The sequence below is a fragment of the Podarcis pityusensis genome (assembly GCF_964106645.2).
Source record: "Podarcis pityusensis genome assembly, chromosome: 10".
Taxonomy (NCBI): Eukaryota; Metazoa; Chordata; class Lepidosauria; order Squamata; family Lacertidae; genus Podarcis; species Podarcis pityusensis.
In genome coordinates, this window is record NC_138035.1 from 22,876,545 (window position 1) to 22,897,160 (window position 20,616).

Genomic DNA, 20,616 nt, shown 5'->3' on the forward strand with positions numbered 1-20,616 from the left:
TTTGTAAAAAAGAAAAGAAAAAAAAGATTTAAATCAAGTCTTACTGACTAATGATTTAAATCGTGATTTAAATCGATTTGATTTAAATCAAATCCTCCCTGGTTGTGGGAGTAATTTATGGGTGCATCTCCTCAGCGATGCGCATGCCACTCCATTTTGTAAATGCTGTTGTTTTGGCTTTATCGTTGCGTGTGCATTCCGCAGAACGTAAGGGAGAGGCAGAAGCTGAAAGAGGGAAGGGGAAAAGTTTAACTGGGAACTCGTCTGCACTTTACATTTAAATTGGTATGATACCACTTGTGGGAAACCAAGGGTCAAGACTGTTTAAAGGAGCACGATAAGGCTTCAAATGTGTAGTGCAGGTGTGACCCAGATATTTGCTGTTTGTGGGAAGAGTGCAGAAGCACCTCTCTTCCCCGCCCAGAAGAATAACTATGCAGTGACCCCTGTCCTTCCTTTACCTGAGTCCACTGTTAGACAGAATGAAGCAGTCGCCTCAGGTGGTTGATTCTGGAAGTTATGAAAGGGCAGCAAATTGTTCACTATTTAATTTATTATGACTGTATTTTCACTGCCAGGGGAGAAATGGGAGAGACTTTTGTGGACTTTTCTGCTTGCGGTGCCAAAATGTTTTGATTGGCTTTGTGTGCCGTGCGCTTTGACTGGAAACAGGGCACCATTCACTGCTTGGACTTGGGTTGCAAAATATTTTGGGTTGCTTCCATCTGGGTCAGCTTCAGCCTATATTGGACTGTGGCTTGGCCTGATGTGGGGGGTCTGGAGGACCTTATTAGACCCATGTGCGCAAGTTCCCTCTTGCTGATTGATGCTTTGCTGTCACTGACACCAGGTATTGGACGACTGCATGGAGCAGCTATAAAAACAGAAAAAGACCAAGGGATTCCTCAGCCTCCCATCATTGTGGTTTCCCTTTCAATGCTGCCATGTGCAGGACTGGAGAATAATGCATAATAGCCAAGCCTCTCTACCTTCAAATCTCTGTGGTAGCATACCATACAGTGGTACCTCGGGTTACAGATGCTTCATGTTGCAGACGCTTCAGGCTACAGACTCCGCTAACCCAGAAATAGTACCTCGGGTTAAGAACTTTGCTTCAGGATGAGAACAGAAATCGTGCTCCGGCGGCGTGGCGGCAGCAGGAAGCCCCATTAGCTAAAATGGTACCTCAGGTTAAGAATAGTTTCAGGTTAAGAACAGACCTTTGGAACGAATTAAGTTCTTAACCCGAGGTACCACTGTATATTGTTGCACTGCTTGGCTGACATATGGCATTGAACATGCAATAAGAACATAAGAGCCTGCAGGATCAGGCCAGAGCCCATGCAGCATCCTGCTCTCACAGTAGCCAACCAGATACCTATGGGAAACCTGCAAACATCACCTGAGTACAAGGGCACTTTCCTCTCCTATGGTTTCCAGCAACTGTTGTTTCATTGAGTTTGTGACTCCTGAACTCAGGGTTTGGGTGAAAACCTGTTTTGAGGAGCAGTCCTATTCTGTCGCAAAGGCAATAGATTATTTCAGACGCATCCCAAGTTTGAGTCCTGAGGAGTCTCACGCCCAACCTCCTCTCCCTTTTCTCTCTTAAGGCTATCCTGGTTTGCAGGCGTGTAAAACCATGGTTTGCCTGTTTGGACAAAAACCAGGAAACTATGATTTGCAAGAAACCCAAATAGGACGTGATTATCTCCAGACATGAGGGGAGCAAACACACTGGCCTAATGCCCACTCATGTGATGTCCAAACTATATTTTGGCTTTATGTCAGAACAGCCCCAGGCTTACTTATCCTGTCTCAGTGAAGGTGATGGGGAAACTGCCAGAAGAGCATTTATAATAATCTAGCTTTTATGAACCGGGTTCAAATGAGGGAGCGAGGGTGTGGGTTCAGTGATCCCGTCCCACCCCACCACCCCCAAATGGCCAAAAAAACATGCACCCTCATTCTTGTTTCAAACAGCTGTGTCCTCCTCAAAGCAAACAAAACTAATGACTTAGGAGGCTTCTAATTAAAGCACTGAGCTTGCTTGACACAGCACACGTCTACCTACTTGGCATGTTATATATCACACACACACACACTTGGTGTGACTTGGTGAGAAAATGCCTTTCCCAGAGGAGGCTGACCATCTGTTAGGCGCCATTAGCCAAACTTACCTGCGTCTGCCAGGCAAGGGATTGCCTCAGCACCTTGCTCCATGAGCGTGAAATGGGTGACGTGGCAAGAAAAATGTGCGTCTGGGTGAGTAGGTGAGGAGAGATACAAATCAGTTGGGCAAGACAAAGAGCAAACAAAGGAGTGACTTCATGTGAGCCTGCCGGGCCGGGGGGAGAGGGGGGAGAGCAGGAAAGGGATAAATGTTTCCCAAGCATTGGACACACTATTTTTCAGGATTTGGGAGGGGGGAGAAAGGTCTGCCCAGCAGTTCCTGGGCTTTAATGCCCAGGCTGCTTGTTTGTTCTCTTGATTCCATTTATGAGAACTTGTATTTCTGTCAGATTGTCTGTAAATTTGGTTCTTTGCTATTTTTATTATTTTTATTTATTGGGGGGGGGGGGGTTCGGGATGCATATTTTAATGTTGTGTTGTGTACCACCTTAGGAGCCTTCAGGTTGAGAGGCGGAATACAAATTGAAACAAGAGAATAAGTGGTTTCTACATCTGGTCACCCAGTTCCAAATCTAGCTGTCTTCCACCTGTTGAACTGGTGCAGTTAAAGCACCAGTTTTGAACAGTTTACTATACCACTTCGTCTCTCATCCCTGCCCCCCGCCCCAGCCGCAAGAAAAACCCACACCTCTAATGAAGATCAGGTTTTCATTTATAGTTAAACAGAAAGGATGAGAGTGCCAGAATTTGAACCCATAGGAGGCAGAGATGCGGCTAAGTGGTTTAACAAGTTGCCACCACAGCCCTGTTTAGCGTCAGTATTCTTCCTTCCTACCTCCCCATCCTGTTCCTTGTGTTTGTTCTGCTTAAGACAAACACGAATTTGGAGGTGAGATAACGCTCCAGGCAGCTGAGCATTTCATCCTGGCAAACAAGCTCTTCTCTCCGCTTCCCACACCCAGCTGTTCATCTCCAAAGCTTTCGGAAAACTGGTGCAACTCCCAGCAAGACAGAGTCAGGGAAGCTCACTGGAGAACCGTGGGTCATTCATTGCCTCTCAGCCTAACCTACCTTGCAGAGCAATGTTACAAACTCAGATAGATAAGCTAATTCCCAAATGCCACCTTAAACACTAATTAATGTCACTACAAGGGAATGTTGATATGATATGATACGATATGATACAATAATCTTTATTGTCATTGTCCCATACAGAACAACGAAATTGGAAAAAAAAAAATTCTACATAAGACATTCAAAACCAACAAGCCTGCCATCCCTAGATAGTCTAGTCTAGTCTAGGCAACTCTCTCTCTTTTGCAATGAATTATTATTAATTTATTATTAATCATTTCATTTCTATATCGCTTTATATTTTAAATAAAAAACCTCAAAGCAGTTTACAACACATTCAGACATCAAATAAACCAATCCGGAATAAAATTCAAGCTTCCAGGAAAATATTTCAGTTCCTTCTCTAAGTGACATTTTGCCTTCCCCATATCTATTTACCTACTTAATTTATAGAGCTGCCGCATAGCAGGAGTACCCTAGGAAGGCAGTGTGGTGTAGTGGTTAGATTGTCGGGCTAGGACATGGGAGATCATGGTTCAAATCCCCACTCAGGCTCACTGGGTGACCTTGGGCCAGTCACAGCCTCTTTACCAGGGTTGCTGTAGGGATTAACTGAGGAGGGGGGTGAACCAACTACTCCTTGGAGAAAAAGGTGAGAGATAAATGCAATAAATAAGCTCTTCTGCTTACCTGCTTAAGAAAGTTTGGGGGGAACAGGCAGATGGAGATGTCAGCCACCAAGCTATCATCCAGAGATCTCAACTTGGTCGCAGTTGGACCTGCGCCAGTCGCAAAACGTACCTGGCCCCTGGCTAATTTCTAACACTGTTGTGGGGATTAAACAAGGTGGGGAGAACGGTGAACCTTGAGTTCCTTGAAGGAGAAGGTGGGATTTCAGGGTAATAAATACATAAATAAACTCCCATTATTCCTGACCTATTTGCCAATGCTGACTGGGACTGATGGGAGTTGGACTCCAGTAGTATCTGGAAGGCTGCAGGTTCCCCATCCCTGAATTATCAGATGTTCTTCAGTGTATTTTGTTGTAAAAGGAGGAATCAGAAGGAGGCCGCTTGCTTGAGGTGAAGCACAGCTTCTCAAGTGAAGTATTTAGGTACCAGAATGAAAGATGATGCATGTTAAACAGGCAGCTCTTGGGAGAAAGAGAGTGTGGTTTCTGTAATAATAATTTTCTTCTACCTACTAAGTTAAGACGGCTGAATGTATGAAGCTTTGCTTTCCGTGAAGCAAATAATATTGCTTAACTAGGCCCAGGGCTTACTCAGGCTCCTGAAGGAACATGATAGGCAACGCTTGATTTCAGCAGCTAAATATAATTTTATTGATCGATGTTTGCGCATGCAACGAGAAATTTCTATATAAAACACAACCCAATTGGCAACGACATAATAGCAAGGCTATTGACATCTTTGTGGGCTTGATAGCTTTTCCAGTGTACGGATCCCAGTGGATACAGGGTTGTTGTTTTTTAGGGCAGAGGATTGGAACAAGGAAAATAAAGCTGTTATTTTTGGGGCCTAGAATCTAAGTTTATTATTTCTGCCCATCTGAGATAAACGGCCTGCAATCATCAGCTAAAATTTACAACCGTTGCAATGGGTGCTTTTCAAGTATTTTCCCCACCCTTTGCTATGCTGGTCATGTTTCACCTTGAAAAGTATTGAGTGTGGCAGTGTCTATTTTGAGGATCAGCCTTCGCAGTCTCTCTTGGAGAAAAAAATGTTGTGTTTTTGGTGGAGCTAGGTTTCGTAAGAGGCAACCTTCAATGTACGTCACCCTTGTGACTAAGTTCACCCAGGTGGTGGTGTGGTGTGGAAAGCCAGTCTGATACTGTGGTTAAGAGCAAGCATAGGCAAGCTCGGCCCTCCGGATGTTTTGGGACTACAACTCCCATCATCCCTAGCTAACAGGACCAGAAGTCAGGGATGATGGGAGTTGTAGTCCCAAAACATCTGGAGGGCTGAGTTTGCCTATGCCTGGTTAAGAGTGTCAAATCATGACCATGAGACCTAGGTTCAAATCCCAACTCGGGTGTGATAGACTGGTTGGATGCGGAGGAGTGGTGGGAGGCAACAGTTGGGGAACCCCAAGGGAAGAAGACTCAGAGCCTGGGGAGTGGTGGTGGGACGACGATTAGTGGGCAGACGGAGAAGAGGGAGCAGACTGGGAAGAGGAGGTGTCAGAGGCTGAAGAGATAACAGGACTTAGTGAGCAGGAAGAGGCTGTGACAGAGAGCAGTCCAGAATCAGAGGCAGAAGCAGAGGATGGAGATAAGGCAGGCCAAGAGCCAGAGCTGGTGAGGAATCACAGGTGTCTCCCTCTCCTGCTGCAACTAGCTCCCTCCCTTCCCCCTTGGTCTCCCAGAACCAAAAGAGGCATGGAAAGGGTTGAGAAGTTAGCTTCACACAGGCACAGTTTCAGATTGCATGGGGAAAACCCTGGAGAAGAGGGGACTTAGGCAGCTGTGGGGAGGCAGGGGCCTGCAGTCTCCTCAACTGCTTCATGGGGGCAAGACCGACCAGAGATGAGTTGTTGTTCTCCTTAGGCCTGGCACTCCTGTGCAGACCCTGTTTTTTGCTAATAAAGAGTCAACTCCAACTTGCTCAGTGTGATTTACTGGTGGCTGGCTCCTGTCATCAGACGTGGAGCTCACTGGGTGACCTTGGGCCGAATCATTTTCTCAGCCTAACCTACCTCACTGGGGGGTTGTGAGGATGACACGAGCTCCTCTGATGAAGGGCTGGATAACTGTGTAATCAGTAAAGAGAACTAAAAGGACAAGGCCAAAAGGAAAGGGGATAAGGCGCAGGAGAGGCACAGATTTTAAGGAGGGACTATAACTCAAGAGGACTGAGCAGAGACAGGTTTTCCATGTGGAAGATAGATGGCATCTCCAGTTTAAAAGGATCAAGAACTCTTGCCTTGAGAGTTCTGGCCTGTCAGAGATAGCCCTATTGCACTAGATGGACTTATATAAACATTTTAACCCCACTTTTCAGCTGACAAAGGGCTCTCAAAGTGCCTTTCAAATATCTCTATTAAATCAGCTCCTGCCCCCAGACTTGCAGTTTAAAAGACACGACACAAGAGGAAAGGGATTGGGCAGGAGGAGGGGGTGAAAGCGAGCTCAGGCATTATATCTTATTTACAGAGTGCTTGTAAAGACCAGCAGCAATGGAAAACTGTTCAAGGAGGGAAGGAGGCAAAAACTGTTCTTCTTTCAGCTGAGCTGATGGAGTGGCCCTGCTTCCCGTCTCTTTCTGCTCTATAATAATCATAATCATTTATTTATACCCCGCCCGTCTGGCTGGGTTTCCCCAGCCACTCTGTTTGGATCTGAGAGGTTGGTGTGGGACTGTTGAGTTGAGGAGCAGTTTGCCTTTCGTAGCCTCTTCTTCCTGCCCACGGCTAGCAGAATTAGTGACCTGGCTTTGACTGTTGTAGGCATGTCTGCATAATACGTTTGGGCCAGTTGCCTTGCTGTTTGTGTCCAGGTGTGTGTTCATGCTGCATTCTCCCCTCTCCTCCACAGGTAACATGGTTGAGTGGTGTTTGCCGCAAGACATTGACCTTGAAGGCGTTGAGTTCAAATCCATGGCCAGCGGGTCCCATAAAGTTCAGTCGGATTTCATGTGAGTGTACAAAACGTCCCCAGGGTCCTGCTTGCGCTGTTCAATTGTGCGTGTCCTTCCATTGTCCAGAAAGCACACGACACAGACTGTCCCTGATGAAATGGACGAGGCGGTTACCATTGTAGACTAACAGGGTATATTCGTTATATAGTCATTTATTTGTTGAATTTATACCCCACCCTTACTCCCCTGTTTGAGTGCATATTGCAAGGGCTTTGGGGCGACGGGGGGGGGGGAGGTTTGCCCTGTGCACAGATATACCCTTCACCCCCACCGGTGCCCTGGTTGATGCGGATGGAGTTACCCGTTGGAGGCAGCCCTTTAGTCGTGAGCAGAGCCAGAGCTGATGATGGGGAGAGCCCAGAGACTAAACGTTCTGGATTAACTAGCCCAGCATAAAGACTGCCCTCCTTCAACTCTCATCATGGTGCTCTCAAATTAGAACCCTTATGGTTTTGATCTATGGGCTACTTTTAAAATGAGGATGCATTTTAAGTTGCATTTTAACCTGTATTTTAAATTGTTTCCCCCACCCCCTAGTATGTTCTTACTGTAATTTTACCGGTGTTATCTGCCCTGAGCCCGGCTCTGTCCGGGGAGGGCAGGGTATAAATAATAAATAATAATAATTAATAATTTCCTAGTCCTGGGCAGGTCTACTCTGAAGTAAGGCCAACTTGGTTTCGTGGAGTAACTCTCGGAGAACTAGGCAGAGAGATTTATTTTCTTTTAGCACAGCAGACCAATCCAGCTGCTGTTCTGGAAAGCAAGCAAATGCGATTTGTGTCTAAATTCAGTGCGTCTTTAGCGCACACACAGGCGTATCTGGAAAAATCATAGACTTGCAGAGTTGGGAGAAACTCTGAGGGTTATCTAGTCGAACCCCCTGCAATCCAGGAAGTACCATGTCTCCATCCTGCTTTCCCTGCATGCCTCCCCCACCAAATTTGCCTATTTATTTGCATTCCATCTTCCTTTCCAGTTACTTCCGGAAAGGCCTTTGCTTCGGCTTGGCCTGTTTTGCCAACATGCCTGTGGAGAGCGAGTTAGAGCGTGGCGCTCGGATGAAGTCCGTGGGGATTCTTTCTCCTTCCTACACCCTGCTGTATAGATACATGCACTTCCTGGAGAACCAGGTCAGGTACGTTATTAGAAAAAAAGGGAGAATGGGAGGGAGGTTGTTACTGGACCATAAAGTGGTTCGGGAGAAATGTTTAGTTCGTGCTGGAATACCGTGGTGGCTTTTCTGGGATGGTTTCAGATGTGACTTGGATGACCCGCTTTGCCAAGTCATTTTCCAGCGGGGACGCGTAGAAGTCAGATCACCTCTGTTGTCTTTTAGGCACTTGTTGAAGACTCTTCTCTTTCTAACAAGCCTCCCAAGTGAATGTTGTTGGTATATGTACTGAACATGAAACAAATTACAGTGGTACCTCGGGTTAACTACTTAATTCGTTCCGGAGGTCCGTTCTTAACCTGAAACTGTTCTTAACCTGAAGCACCACTTTAGCTAATGGGGCCTCCTGCTGCTGCCGCGCCACCGGAGCACAATTTCTGTTCTCATCTCTTTCTGTTCTCATCCTCATTCTTAACCTGAAGCACGATTTCTGGTTAGCGGAGTCTGTAACCTGAAGCGTATGTAACCTGAGGTACCACTGTATATATATGTAATTGGAGTTTTAATGGTTTTATGCACAATGCCTTTTTTGCTTTTATAAATGCAGTCGTTTTGACTGTTTTTATGTTTGCAATTGTTTGCAACGCGCTCTTGTTTCATTGCAAACCACCGCAAGGTGCCTCGTAGGAAGCAATTCGTAAGTGAAATACATAACGGCACTGAAAAGATGCATGCATGGAGGCTGGATGCTACTGTTTAGGCCACCAGGTGCTTAAGCTTGGAAGCTGGGCTGCACCAGGAGCCATGTGGGAGGGTGCTGTTTCACTCAGGTCCTGCCTTTTTGGCTTCCCGTAGGCATCTGGTTGCTCCCTGTGAGAACAGCAGGTTCTTCCTGTGTTCTTATAGGAAAGGAATCATGTGACCACCAAAGAGGGACCAGCAAGAGGGACCAGCAGGTGCCACTAATGCAAAACTGTTAGCGTTGGCTTGTAAATGGAGGGTTGTTCTCTGGTTTCCCTTTGTGACTTGCTTTTCTGCTTGCCTTACAGACATCAGCTGGAGATGCCAGGGCATTACTCTCACCTGGAGGCGTTTTATGACGACAAGAAAGGGGTCCTCCCTGCTGGCACTCTTGTTTCCCAGCAAACCGTCCACTGGCTGCCTTCCATCCACAGATACATGTACCCAGAGATGAAGGTGAGAAATAGGCTGCGGTTATTGAGCTTCGCATGAAGGCAGAGCGTGCTAATGATCCACACTGGTCAGATGCCACGAAGTAGCTTTAGCTAGCGGCTAAGATGGATCTCTGGAGGCCTCTTGCATTCTGTGACAGTAGGGCATCAAACTTAGTTTTTTGCAAATTTCTTCATTGTGAGGGGCCTTTAAAAATGTTTTTGGATGTTAGTAATTCAAAACTGACATTATGTTTGTGACTGGGCACATTTAGCTTGGTTAGTCTTATGTTTGTTGAAGAAGCACATAAACTGCTTTTGGAAAACCGAATAATTTTAGTTTTGCCTTATGAAGATGTCATGTACTGCTAAATAAATAATAATAATTATTAATATATACAACTGTAAGTACCTGGCAATCATTTTTTAATGATTTCTCTGCAATTTTGCACATATTTTACTTACTAAGCAAAACCAAATTATATTAATTTAACCAAAATATCTTGAATTCCTAAGTTAGGTTACAACTTTTTAGCAGCTCTCATTTTGGAATTTGGAAAGTTGGGAAATTCAGTGCACTCTATCACCCAGTTTACTTCTCTAATGCACAACGAGGAGTAGAGCAGGTGTTCTACAGAAAAGTGTTTTTATTTGTTTGTTTGTTCCATTTTTATCCACCTCCATCTCCTCCTCCAAAGAGTTCAGGGCGACGTACATGAATCTTCCCCATCTTCCGCAATGTACCCTAACAACCTTGTGTGTTAGGATAAGCTGAGAGAGAGGGTGTTGGCCCAAGGTTGCATAGTGAGTTGTGTGGTTCATTGCTTCTGTTTGCCTGAAAGGATAGAAGTTTCTGGACATTCGAAGCTCCAGGGTGCTTCTCCTCCCCTTTCTCGGATCTGTTGTTTGTTTTTAGCAGTCATCACCTCAGCAGCAAAAATGGGAGCCATCTTGTTTCTGTTTCGTTGCTAACTCCCTGCTCTGTTTTTTTATCTGGCTGCAGATCACGCACCCTGCAGGCTGTATGTCTCAGTTCATTAAGTTCTTTGGCGAGCAGATCCTGACTCTCTGGAAGTTCGCCTTGCTTCGGAAACGCATTTTGATATTTTCCCCGCCTCCTGTCGGTGTGGTCTGCTATAGAGGTACGTAGAAAATGGGAGGTGTGGTCCCTGTTATCAAATCACGCACGGTGAAAGTTTCTCCCCTCTGCTGTTTGTTTGCTTGAAATGTTTCTTTCTAAATGCCCTGCACCAACAGATTCCAAAGTGGTGCATGAAACTGTGAATAAAACGTAATCCACACAAGATAATTGCTGCTGGTTTGAGACAGCAAACGCAAAACCACAAAATGCAGCGAGAGAAAAGAAATGCCTGCAGCCAGAACAAAACAGGGGCAGCATTTCAAACAATCTGAATGCTAATCCGCAGGTTGTCACATCTGACAACCTATTCACCCCTCTGGTTTCAGATAGTACATGGTAGGCCAGGACACAAATTTCCACCGCCTTCTAGAGGCTATGCTGACTCATTTACCCAGAGCAAAAGCCTCCTGAGAGGCTTAGTTTGGTCAGAACAGAGTATATAATTCCAGAGTTAACAATAAATACATTTGTTGTTGTTTAGTCGTGTCTGATTCTTCGTGACCCCATGGATCAGAGCACGCCAGGCACTCCTGTCTTCCACTGCCTCCCGCAGTTTGGTCAGACTCATGTTTGTAGCTTCGAGAACACTGTCCAACCATCTCGTCCTCTGTCGTCCCCTTCTCCTTGTGCCCTCCATCTTTCCCAACATCAGGGTCTTTTCCAGGGAGTCTTCTCTTCTCATGAGGTGGCCAAAGTATTGGGGCCTCAGCTTCACGATCTGTCCTTCCAGTGAGCACTCAGGGCTGATTTCCTTAAGAATGGATACGTTTGATCTTCTTGCAGTCCATGGGACTCTCAAGAGTCTCCTCCAGCACCATAATTCAAAAGCATCAATGGTCAGGGGTCCCTTTACCTTTACCTTTATATGTGTGTGTGTGTGTGTGTGTGTATACACACACACACACACACATATACATTGCTACTAAAATAAATACATTACTATTGGTAAATGAGTTGCCACAGCTGCTAGAGGGCCATGAAAATTTGTGTCCTGGGCTTTTTAGACTTGTCTACTCATGTGCTATCTGAAACCATTGGTTGCCAGATGTGAATTTTTTTCCAGCTCTCCTAACCCTAGTTAGGGCTTTTTTACGTTTTACAGTGCAACCCTTTGCCTACTCAGCAGTAAGTAGCATTGAATTCAGTGGGACTTATTGCCAGGTAAGTGGGTATAAGATTGTCGCCTTACTGTGACACCTCTTTGTTGAGTTTTGGACATAATGGACAGGGAGGAACCAAGCACATGTTCTGTGCTCCGTAGGTGAGAAAGTAGAGCTGTTCATTAATCATATAAATCTTAGCCGAGTCCTTGATTTTAGTTGGTACGCTGTGTCTTGTGGAAAGGATCTTCTTACTGATAACTCATAAATTGTTTCATATAAAGAACTCTCCTGTTTTAAAAACCAACAAGAGTTTTTTTAAAAAATAAAAGATTTGATGATAAGACAAAAATAGCATTTGGATTTTTTTGTGTCTATTTGCTCATGAGGGCAGCTGTTTCAGAAACAATGAGTGCCTCCACATGGCTGTTTGTTTACAGACTTGGTGTTGCTTGTGCATGCAAGGTTTGCATCCGCACAACATTGTACTCATCAAAATGCCATATATATATATATAGAGAGAGAGAGAGAGAGAGAGATAGGGACACGGGTGGCGCTGTGGGTTAAACCACAGAGCCTAGGACTTGCCGATCAGAAGGTCGGCGCTTCAAATCCCCAGACGAGGTGAGCTCCTGTTGCTCGGTCCCTGCTCCTGCCAACCTAGCAGTTTGAAAGCACGTCAAAGTGCATGTAGATCAATAGGTACCACTCCGTCAGGAAGGTAAACGGCGTTTCCGTGTGCTGCTCTGGTTCGCCAGAAGCGGCTTAGTCATGCTGGTCACATGACCCGGAAGCTGTACGCCGGCTCCCTCGGCCAATAAAGCGAGATGAGTGCCACAACCCCAGAGTCGGCCATGACTGAACCTAATGGTCAGGGGTCCCTTTACCTTTACCTGTGTGTGTGTGTGTGTGTGTGTATACACACACACACACACAAAAACACCCCAAAGTTTTAATCCAGTTGTACAGTTTCTACCAAAAATCCAGTGTGTTACAAATAAATAAAAAGGAAACGGTGAATCTGTATTAAAGACAAGGGAGCAGGGATATGGGGTAGCATTTTGACGAAGACAATGCCATGTAGACGCACTGCCTTCTCTCTGCCCTTGTCTGCAGTTTATTGCTGCTGCTGCCTTGCCAATGTCTCCTTGCCTGGAATCGGTGGGACTGTTCCTGAGTCCAAGCCTTTCTTCTACGTCAACGTGGCTGACATTGAAATGCTGGAGACGGAAGTGTCGTATGTGGCCTGTAAGTATGAAGCACCCCATGCAAGGGGGCGGGGACAGTCCTCCAGGCCTCTCTAGCCTAGCCCTCACTACTCTTCCTGAGGCCACACCCCTTCCTGGCCCTGCTCTGCACCCTCCAGTACCGCTTTGCCTGGCTGGAACAGGCACCTTAACTGTGACATTGAGTCTTGCTTGCCTGGATGAATGATGGAAAGAAGAGCGTGCATGCATAGGACCCTCTGGCTTTTGTGTGCTTGAAAGGTAGTGTGTTGTACAACAGTAGTAAGACCCACACCCATTACTCCACCCACTTTTCCTTCTGGCCCTGCCAACCATTGGAATGTGGCCCCCAGAAGATTTCCCATGATGCAGTGCAGCCGAGGCCGAAAAAGGTTCCTCACACCTTTTCTATAGGCACATGTTTGTTTGCTTGCTTTGTCACCCCGAGATTCTCCATCTCTGCTTGTGCAAGGGTTTGGGCTGAAGTCAAGAAGAAACTGTTACATACAGTATTATTATTATTAATAATAATAATAATAATAATAATAATAATAATAATTAATTAATGCTATATTCTTCATCTGTAGATCTCAGGGCAGTTCACAACATAAAATTACAAAATTTAAAATACAAAAATTGTAATAAAAGTAAGAACAATAACAAACCAAGAATCCCCCCTCCCGCAACACATTTAAAATCAATGTCAATCAGCCAAAGGCTTGGTTGAAGAGGAATGTTTTCACCTGGCATCTAAGGTGTACAGTGGTACCTCGAGTTAAGAACGTAATTCGTTCTGGAGGTCCGTTCTTAACCTGAAACTGTTCTTAACCTGAGGTACCATTTTAGCTAATGGGGCCTCCCGTTGCCACTGCGCAATTTCTGTTCTCATCCTGAAGCAAAGTTATTAACCTGAGGTACTGTTTCTGGGTTAGTGGAGTCTGTAACCTGAAGCGTCTGTAACCCGAGGTACCACTGTATAATGAAGGTTCCAGCCGAACCTCCCGGGGGGAGCATTCCATCAATGGGGAGCCACTGCAGAGAAGGCCTGTTCTCATGTTGCCACCCTCCACCCTCCTCGTGGAGCCTTGCCTTAACAGTGGGTACCTAAGGGATCATGGGCAGCATTTTCTAGGACTGTGCTGTTTCATTGTGTGTGTAGGAGGCTGCATGTGGGGATACTTTGTGGCAGAGTGGCATACAAATAAACTGATGGTTATGAATACCGATTTCACTAACGTAGACTGGGCCCAACCCGTTCTCTTCGTCTGTTTCCTGCAGGCACAACGGAGAAAATCTTTGAGGAGAAGCGGGATCTGTACGACGTCTACGTGGATAACCAGAATGTGAAGACCCACCACGAGCATCTGCAGCCGCTCCTGAAAATTAACAGCGCCGACAAAGAAAAGTACCGGAGGCTTAATGATCAGAGGTAGCAGCAGCAGAAGCTTTCCCTGGTGAATTCTCCCCATGGCTTGAGTGTGGGGACATTGTTTCCGGATTCTTCCCAACTTCTGAGCACTTCATCTGGACCCCAGAGCATATGTAGCCTTGGAGGTCTCTGGAATGACAGGTCTTAAGACCAGAAACGTGAAAATTAATTACAGTGGTGCCCCGCAAGACGAATGCCTCGCAAGACGGAAAAACCGCTAGACGAAAGGGTTTTCCGTTTTGGAGTTGCTTCGCAGGACGAATTCTCCTATGGGCTTGCTTCGCAAGACGAAAATGTCTTGCGAGTCTTGAGATTTTTTTTTCACTCCCCCCCCCCTTTATCTAAGCTGCTAAGCCTTTAATAGCCTTTTAGCAGCTAATCCGCTAAGCCTTTAAGCCTTTAATAGCCGCTAAACCGCTAATAGCGCTAATCCGTTAAGCCGCTAATAGGGTTGCTTCGCAAGACGAAAAAACCGCTAGACAAAGACACTCGTGGAACGGATTAATTTCGTCTTGCGAGGCACCACTGTATAAAAAAACAAATTAGTGTGCTTTTCTGAACTTAGACTTCCCTAGCTGTAGACGTTCACTAAATACTCATCTGTTTGCTGTAGTTTAGTGATGAAGAACCTTCATCAGCTTGAGGGCCAAATTTCCTCATGCACAACCTTCAGGGTAACGCAGGTAATGGGCTAGAGGTAAAAGTGGGTGGAGTCACAGGTGTGACTCTTACCTCGATACAGTAAAAGCTAGAGATACTCACACTCGTATCTCCATCCTCCACCCAGAGAAGAATACTCAAGGAGGGTCCAGAGGAGGGTCACTGAGGGGTGTAGCCTGGGAATAGGGGGTGTGGTCCTGGAAGAGTCCTGAACACCAGGCAGAGAGGCCCAGAGGGCTGCATTTTGCACCCAGGCCTAAGGTCCCCCACTTCTGCTGTGTGGCCTTGGTCATCTTGGGGCAAGTTGGGATATAGGGAAAGAGATGGTTGGTCCCCTAGATATACAAGGCTCACAAGCTCTTCAGATCTTTGTAGATCAATGGCATCACTTGGAATTGCCTTTGGAAGTCTCTAGAGGAGTCATTCAAGAGGCAGCAGTTTTGATGTGACAGTTGTGTTTCTCTGTCATTCAGACAGATGCTGATGTACTCCCAGGAAGTGGACGGAGACTGCAGTTCTTGTGAAGAGGACCTTTTTATCCTGTGAGTTGTTCATGTGGGATTCTTCAGAGCAGGGGTGGGCAGTAGCTGGCACGGGATTTACTGGTAGTGATACATGGGAGATGTGTGGCAGATCACCAGTAGTTTGGGGCTCCCAGTTGTTTAGCAATAGTGGCAACAAAAGGGCAGCAGCACCCAGTTTTCCCCAAGCCATACTGTTTTTTTGTGGGTGGGAGGACTGTAAGGTCTATTGAATTCTGGAACTCAAAACAAAATTCCGAGGCTCAAAATCCTCTCATTCTGTTTTTGCAGTACATTCCTGTTGGTGGTTCTGGCAGTCCTAGTAAAAAATAGAGCCTGAAGGATTTGCGTATCCCTACTTTTTTCATTTTTTCCATTATTTTTTTAAAAGTAAGATTCTATTAAAACTTCTCCTAATACATTGCAATAAAAAACCCCACAAATCTAAACCAAAACAAAGAGAAAAGAAGGCTGACGTAGTGTATCAAAGAGGGGTGCTGGATCTGCTTTGGGCTTCACACATCTCCATTTTGCATTATCTCTGAAGGTTCTTCATGGAGCAGAACAACCGGATATTCCAGACGCTGATGGAGGTGTCAGCCAGCCAGGACAAGACCTTGACAGCTGACCACGCCCGAGGAATGGGCTTGGACCCCCAAGGCGACCGTAGCTTCCTCATGGACCTACTGGAAGTCTATGGCATTGATGTCATGCTGGTCATTGATAACCCTTGTTGTACATAAAGCAGAGAGCGGTGGCGGCAGAGCAGGAGACAGAGAACACAACAAGTGCGAGAGGACGGCAGCCACTTGTTGCCAAGACTACTGGAAGCACCAGGGCAGCTTTGCGGGAACTCACCACAGCTTGAATCGTGAAGGATTGCCTTTTATTTATGAGAACCCTCCACAGAAAGTGTTATTTATATTCACACACACACACACACACACACTTACACACTTTTAACCATTGCTCTTGGAGATAACTTAAGTTGTGGCTTCTCTCTTCCAGGACAGACTGCGCAGTCATACTGCCCCTCATTGTGTTCTGTAAAACTGATAGTCTGCTTCCTTCCCTTCCTCCCTGCCTGCTCTTAAACAACCCAGCACATGCTGTTGTAAGAGCCTAAATTTGGGTGGGTGGGGAAAGCACTTTACTCTCTTGGGGACCAATGTGATTTTTTTTTTTAAAAAAAAAAAACACTGCTTTGAGCCTTTGTGATTTGCGTAGTTGACCTCCCCCATCAGATTTCCTTCTCATAGCGTACACAGTCCTATCCCAGTGGTCCTCCAGGTGTTGCCTGATTCTCATCCTCAATCGCTCCCTGACCATTGGGCCATTGCCGGCTGCAGTACAGCCTTACCTGGAGGGCCCCAGCCAATGAGCCGCTTTATGCAAAAGATACTTGAATTCTACCTGTATGTTGTGAAAGGGTTAGGCTTTCGTTGGGACAGGTTTTAGGGGGTCAACATTTTCTCCCGTGTCCAGTCATTCAAAAGGAAAAGTCCTTTCCTTCCCTTGACTGAACGATAGGAACGATCTGTTGTTACTGCTTTTTTGACCAGCTTTGTTTAGAAGATCCCACTTGTGAGGAATATCCTCTTTCTAGTCCTTGCTGAGTCACGGCATTTGCCTCCTTGTTCAAAGTCTAGGTCCAACACCAAGTGACCCCTCTCTCTGCCCCCGCCATCTGCAAGCCAGAGCAGCCGGCTATGGCGTTCGTATGGAGCCCCCGGTCGTCTCACGAACTATTGACCCGTACACCACTAATCTGCTGCCACCAACCAGGTTCTCCCCGGTAAATCACTTAGTCTCAGTCGGGTTCTCAAGTTAACAACAAAGATTGTAATTTATTGCAAACACACATAAACTTTAAATGCATTCAAAACACTGTTACCCTTTACCCTCTTAGTCTTATTTTATCCTATCTCTAACTCTTCTGCCTCCCCTCACACAAGAACCAACTGCACTAACAGTCTCTATTTCCATCTGTCTTCCAACTGCTTTCCCAACTGTCTAAACCTCTGGCGAAGCCTTTTAAAAACAGGTAGGCTCCGCCTCTGGCTTTTCTATTGGTCTGCCTATTAACCCTTTCTCTCCCCCTGTACAGACATTTCCAAAAGAACGGTTAAACGCCACACTGACCTTGTCCCTTACTCTCAGATGTGCTTTGCAGAATCTGCCGGCACAGTGCACTTTAACAGTGCACATCTCAGCCTTAGTCTGGATTATGTCTGCTTGACTTTGATCCCCGTTTACTTTTAAAATATTATTTAATTTCCTGTCTATCTTGATATATGTACATTCTCCTCGTGCCACAGCTTGGGAGGCGGCCCCGCCTGCACGAAGCAATTTGTGTGCTTTCTTTCGCATACCTGAGTCGCAATCTCCATTGTGAAGGCCCTCCATGAATCTTAATGGGAGCGTTGGTGGTGTGATTTTATAGTGAAGAGGTAGTTGAAAGCAGTGAGAGCTGGCGGTAAATATCTCCCGACAGTTCTGCTGCACTACAGTGAGGGGCTTGGCCGTATCTTTGAGGAGAAGTAGGTAATAGTGACCTCATTGCACGTCGACTCAGGGCTTCGCTTGCAGGAGGAACCGGACTTGCGTATGGCAGCTGGTTGGCTGCCCTCACTCCCAATGCAGTACGTGAGTGCGGAACTTCTCAGAGCCGCAAGTTTGCATTGTTCAACACAGACTTTTGGGCTTAGAATTTAGTTTGACTTGTGCCAGGGCTCACACGCAGTAACTTGCGCCGATTCAGGATCTGTTGCTTTGTGGCATATTTGTACTTCACTTTCTCTTCAAGGGCAGCCACAGCTCTGCATGTAAACACTGCAGAGAGCTTAGCTCACGGTGTCCTCTCAATGTTGCCAGACTACAACCCCCAGCAGACTCAGCCAGCATGGCGAGGGATGATGAGAGTTGCAGTTCCACCAACACCTGGAGCTACATCCATGTTGGCTTAGCCCATTTCTTCAGCTGGTAGCTGATGGCTGGTTTGACCTCATTGCTTTGAACCCACTGCCTTTGATGATATGCTAGGGATATAGGCAACCGTGGGGGCTGCACCCGATTTTTGAGACGCAGCCATAGCTTTTTAGCCACCATGCACATGAGGACAGCAGGATGGCTGAGGGACATGACTAAAGAACCACCCTTTTGAAACTGGCTGCTCATGTCTATTGGAGATTTTAAACGGGTGGACAAGCTGTAGTCCTCCAGCTATTTTTGGACAGCTCCCAACAGCTCCAGCCAGCATGGCCGATGATCAAAGATCATGAGAGTCGCAGCCTAGCAACATCTGGAGAGCTTTGAGTTCCCCCTTCCTGGTTTGGAGAGCACTTTGTTGGGCAGTGGGTGGAACAGGCCGAGACAATGCTGCTATCCCCGAAGCCCTCGCTATAAATGGAAAACGCAGCCAGAGTTAGTTGTTAACCACTGTTTTCATGCTGCCTCCACAGGCTCTTGAAACTTAACTCGAGCTCTATTGCTATCACTGAATAATTTCAGCTCTTCTGCCTGGAGAGCCACTATTCACAGGTGGCAGAAAAAGCTAGATTTAACTAGAGGAAGAAATATACAGTACGTTTGAGCCATCCCCGGTTCCTATTTCTTTGGCCTAGTCATAGCTTATACAGTGGTGCCTCGCAAGACGAAAAGAATCCGTTCCGCGAGTCTCTTCGTCTTGCGGGTTTTTTCGTCTTGCGAAGCAAGCCCATTAGAGGTTTAGCGGCTTAGCGCTACAGTATTAGCGGCTTAGGTTTAAAGATCAGCTGATAAGCGGCTTAACGATCAGCTGATAAGAGGCTTAACGATGAGCTGATAAGCGGCTTAACAATCAGCTGATAAGCGGCTTAGCATCAGCTGTTAAGCGGCTTAACGATCAGCTGATAAGCGGCTTAGCATCAGCTGTTAAGCGGCTTAAAGATCAGCTGATAAGCGGCTTAGCCAGCAGCTGATAAGCGGTTTAGCGGCTTGGGAAAAAGGAAAAAAACCCCGCAGGAACTGGCAAGACATTTTCGTCTTGCGAAGCAAGCACATAGGAAATTCGTTTTGCGAAGCACCTCCAAAACGGAAAACCCTTTCGTCTAGCGGGTTTTCCGTCTTGCGAGGCATTCGTCTTGCGGGGCACCACTGTACTGTATCAACCACTACCTTTTCAAGTATTCTCTGTGCTGCCTTGGTTTTTAGACCTTCTCTTGGACTTTTAGTGTTCTGCACTCTTTGTGTGGAATACTTAATGGAGTTGTTTATTATTATTATTATTATTATTATTATTACTATTGACAACACATCCCATATATTATGACTAGGGTGGATGCAATGGAAGAATCCTTTTGTGAGCCGCAATAGTGATGGCATTCATCTTTTTCTGTAGAGAAGACACATTCCTTCTACGTTTTAACCCATGTATGCAGAATCTTTAGCCCTCCAGATGTTGTTGAACTACATCATCCTTGGCTGGCACTGATGGGAGTTCCAGTAATATTTGGAGGGCAGCAGATTCCCTGCCTCTGTCTTAACTGTTTCCTCCTACCTCATATTTAGCTGTTTTGTAGGGAGGAGTCTTCCTGCATTGGGGCTTAAGTAACTTTATTTTACATAGTGAAAGATAATAATTGCTCAGCATGTGACTCCAAGCCGCCAGTTTCTCCGTTTGCTCCCCTTGATATCCGTTGTGGTGGTCCTGATTTGTGCGCAAACCAAGCCTTTGAATTTGGGGTCTTTGCCTAAGTTTTGCTTCTTTTCCCAAACTGCTAAACTGCAGCAGGACAGTGACTGATAGAACATTATGTTTGTAGTTGAGTACGTAGATCCAGGGACGCGGGTGGCGCTGTGGGTTAAACCACAGAGCCTAGGACTTGCTGATCAGAAGGTTGGTGGTTCGAATCCCCGTAGATAAATAGGTACTGCTCCAGCGGGAAGGTAAACGGCGTTTCAGTGTGCTGCTCTGGTTCGCCAGAAGCGGCTTAGTTATGCTGGCCACATGACCCGGAAGCTGTATGCTGGCTCCCTCGGCCAATAAAGCGAGATGAGCGCCGCAACCCCAGAGTCGGCCACGACTGGACCAAATGGTCAGGGTTCCCTTTACCTTTACCTTTTACGTAGATCCAGAGTCAGGGTCAATAGTTTGTGCATGGAAAGGAGAAGAGGCAGCAGAGCTCAGCTGTCCACTCCAGAAGTTCTATTTTATATGTGTATGGGGTTCATAAATCTGTTCACTTGCTGTGCACCTATGGAACACGACGTATCTACCACAGGTTAAACTTTTTGGTCACCTAGTCTGAAACGCAGAAAAAGCCTTTCATGCCTGTTTGCGGTCATGCTAGGAAAAACCCTCACTGCTTAATTTGTGCATGGCAGCAGGCTGCTTTCTAAAGACACAGGAACAA

General features: G+C 46.1%; 2 protein-coding genes across 2 annotated transcripts in view; one reads left to right on the forward strand and one right to left on the reverse strand.

Moving 5' to 3' along the window:
* The window catches only part of WEE2 (WEE2 oocyte meiosis inhibiting kinase), a gene marked incomplete at its 5' end in the record, with an annotated part of 40,296 nt that extends 38,098 nt beyond the window's left edge, over positions 1-2,198 (reverse strand). The window contains one exon of the mRNA XM_081024035.1: positions 2,178-2,198. The remainder of the gene's footprint in view (positions 1-2,177) is intronic.
* DENND11 (DENN domain containing 11) overlaps positions 1-16,404 on the forward strand; it is a gene marked incomplete at its 5' end in the record, with an annotated part of 29,278 nt that extends 12,874 nt beyond the window's left edge. Inside the window, 8 exons of the mRNA XM_081024058.1 lie at positions 6,758-6,857; positions 7,840-7,998; positions 9,024-9,171; positions 10,150-10,288; positions 12,504-12,635; positions 13,892-14,042; positions 15,176-15,244; positions 15,771-16,404. Coding sequence (XP_080880184.1) covers positions 6,758-6,857; positions 7,840-7,998; positions 9,024-9,171; positions 10,150-10,288; positions 12,504-12,635; positions 13,892-14,042; positions 15,176-15,244; positions 15,771-15,966 — 1,094 coding nt within the window. The 3' untranslated portion in view covers positions 15,967-16,404. The remainder of the gene's footprint in view (positions 1-6,757; positions 6,858-7,839; positions 7,999-9,023; positions 9,172-10,149; positions 10,289-12,503; positions 12,636-13,891; positions 14,043-15,175; positions 15,245-15,770) is intronic.
* Positions 16,405-20,616: the final 4,212 nt, after the last annotated feature.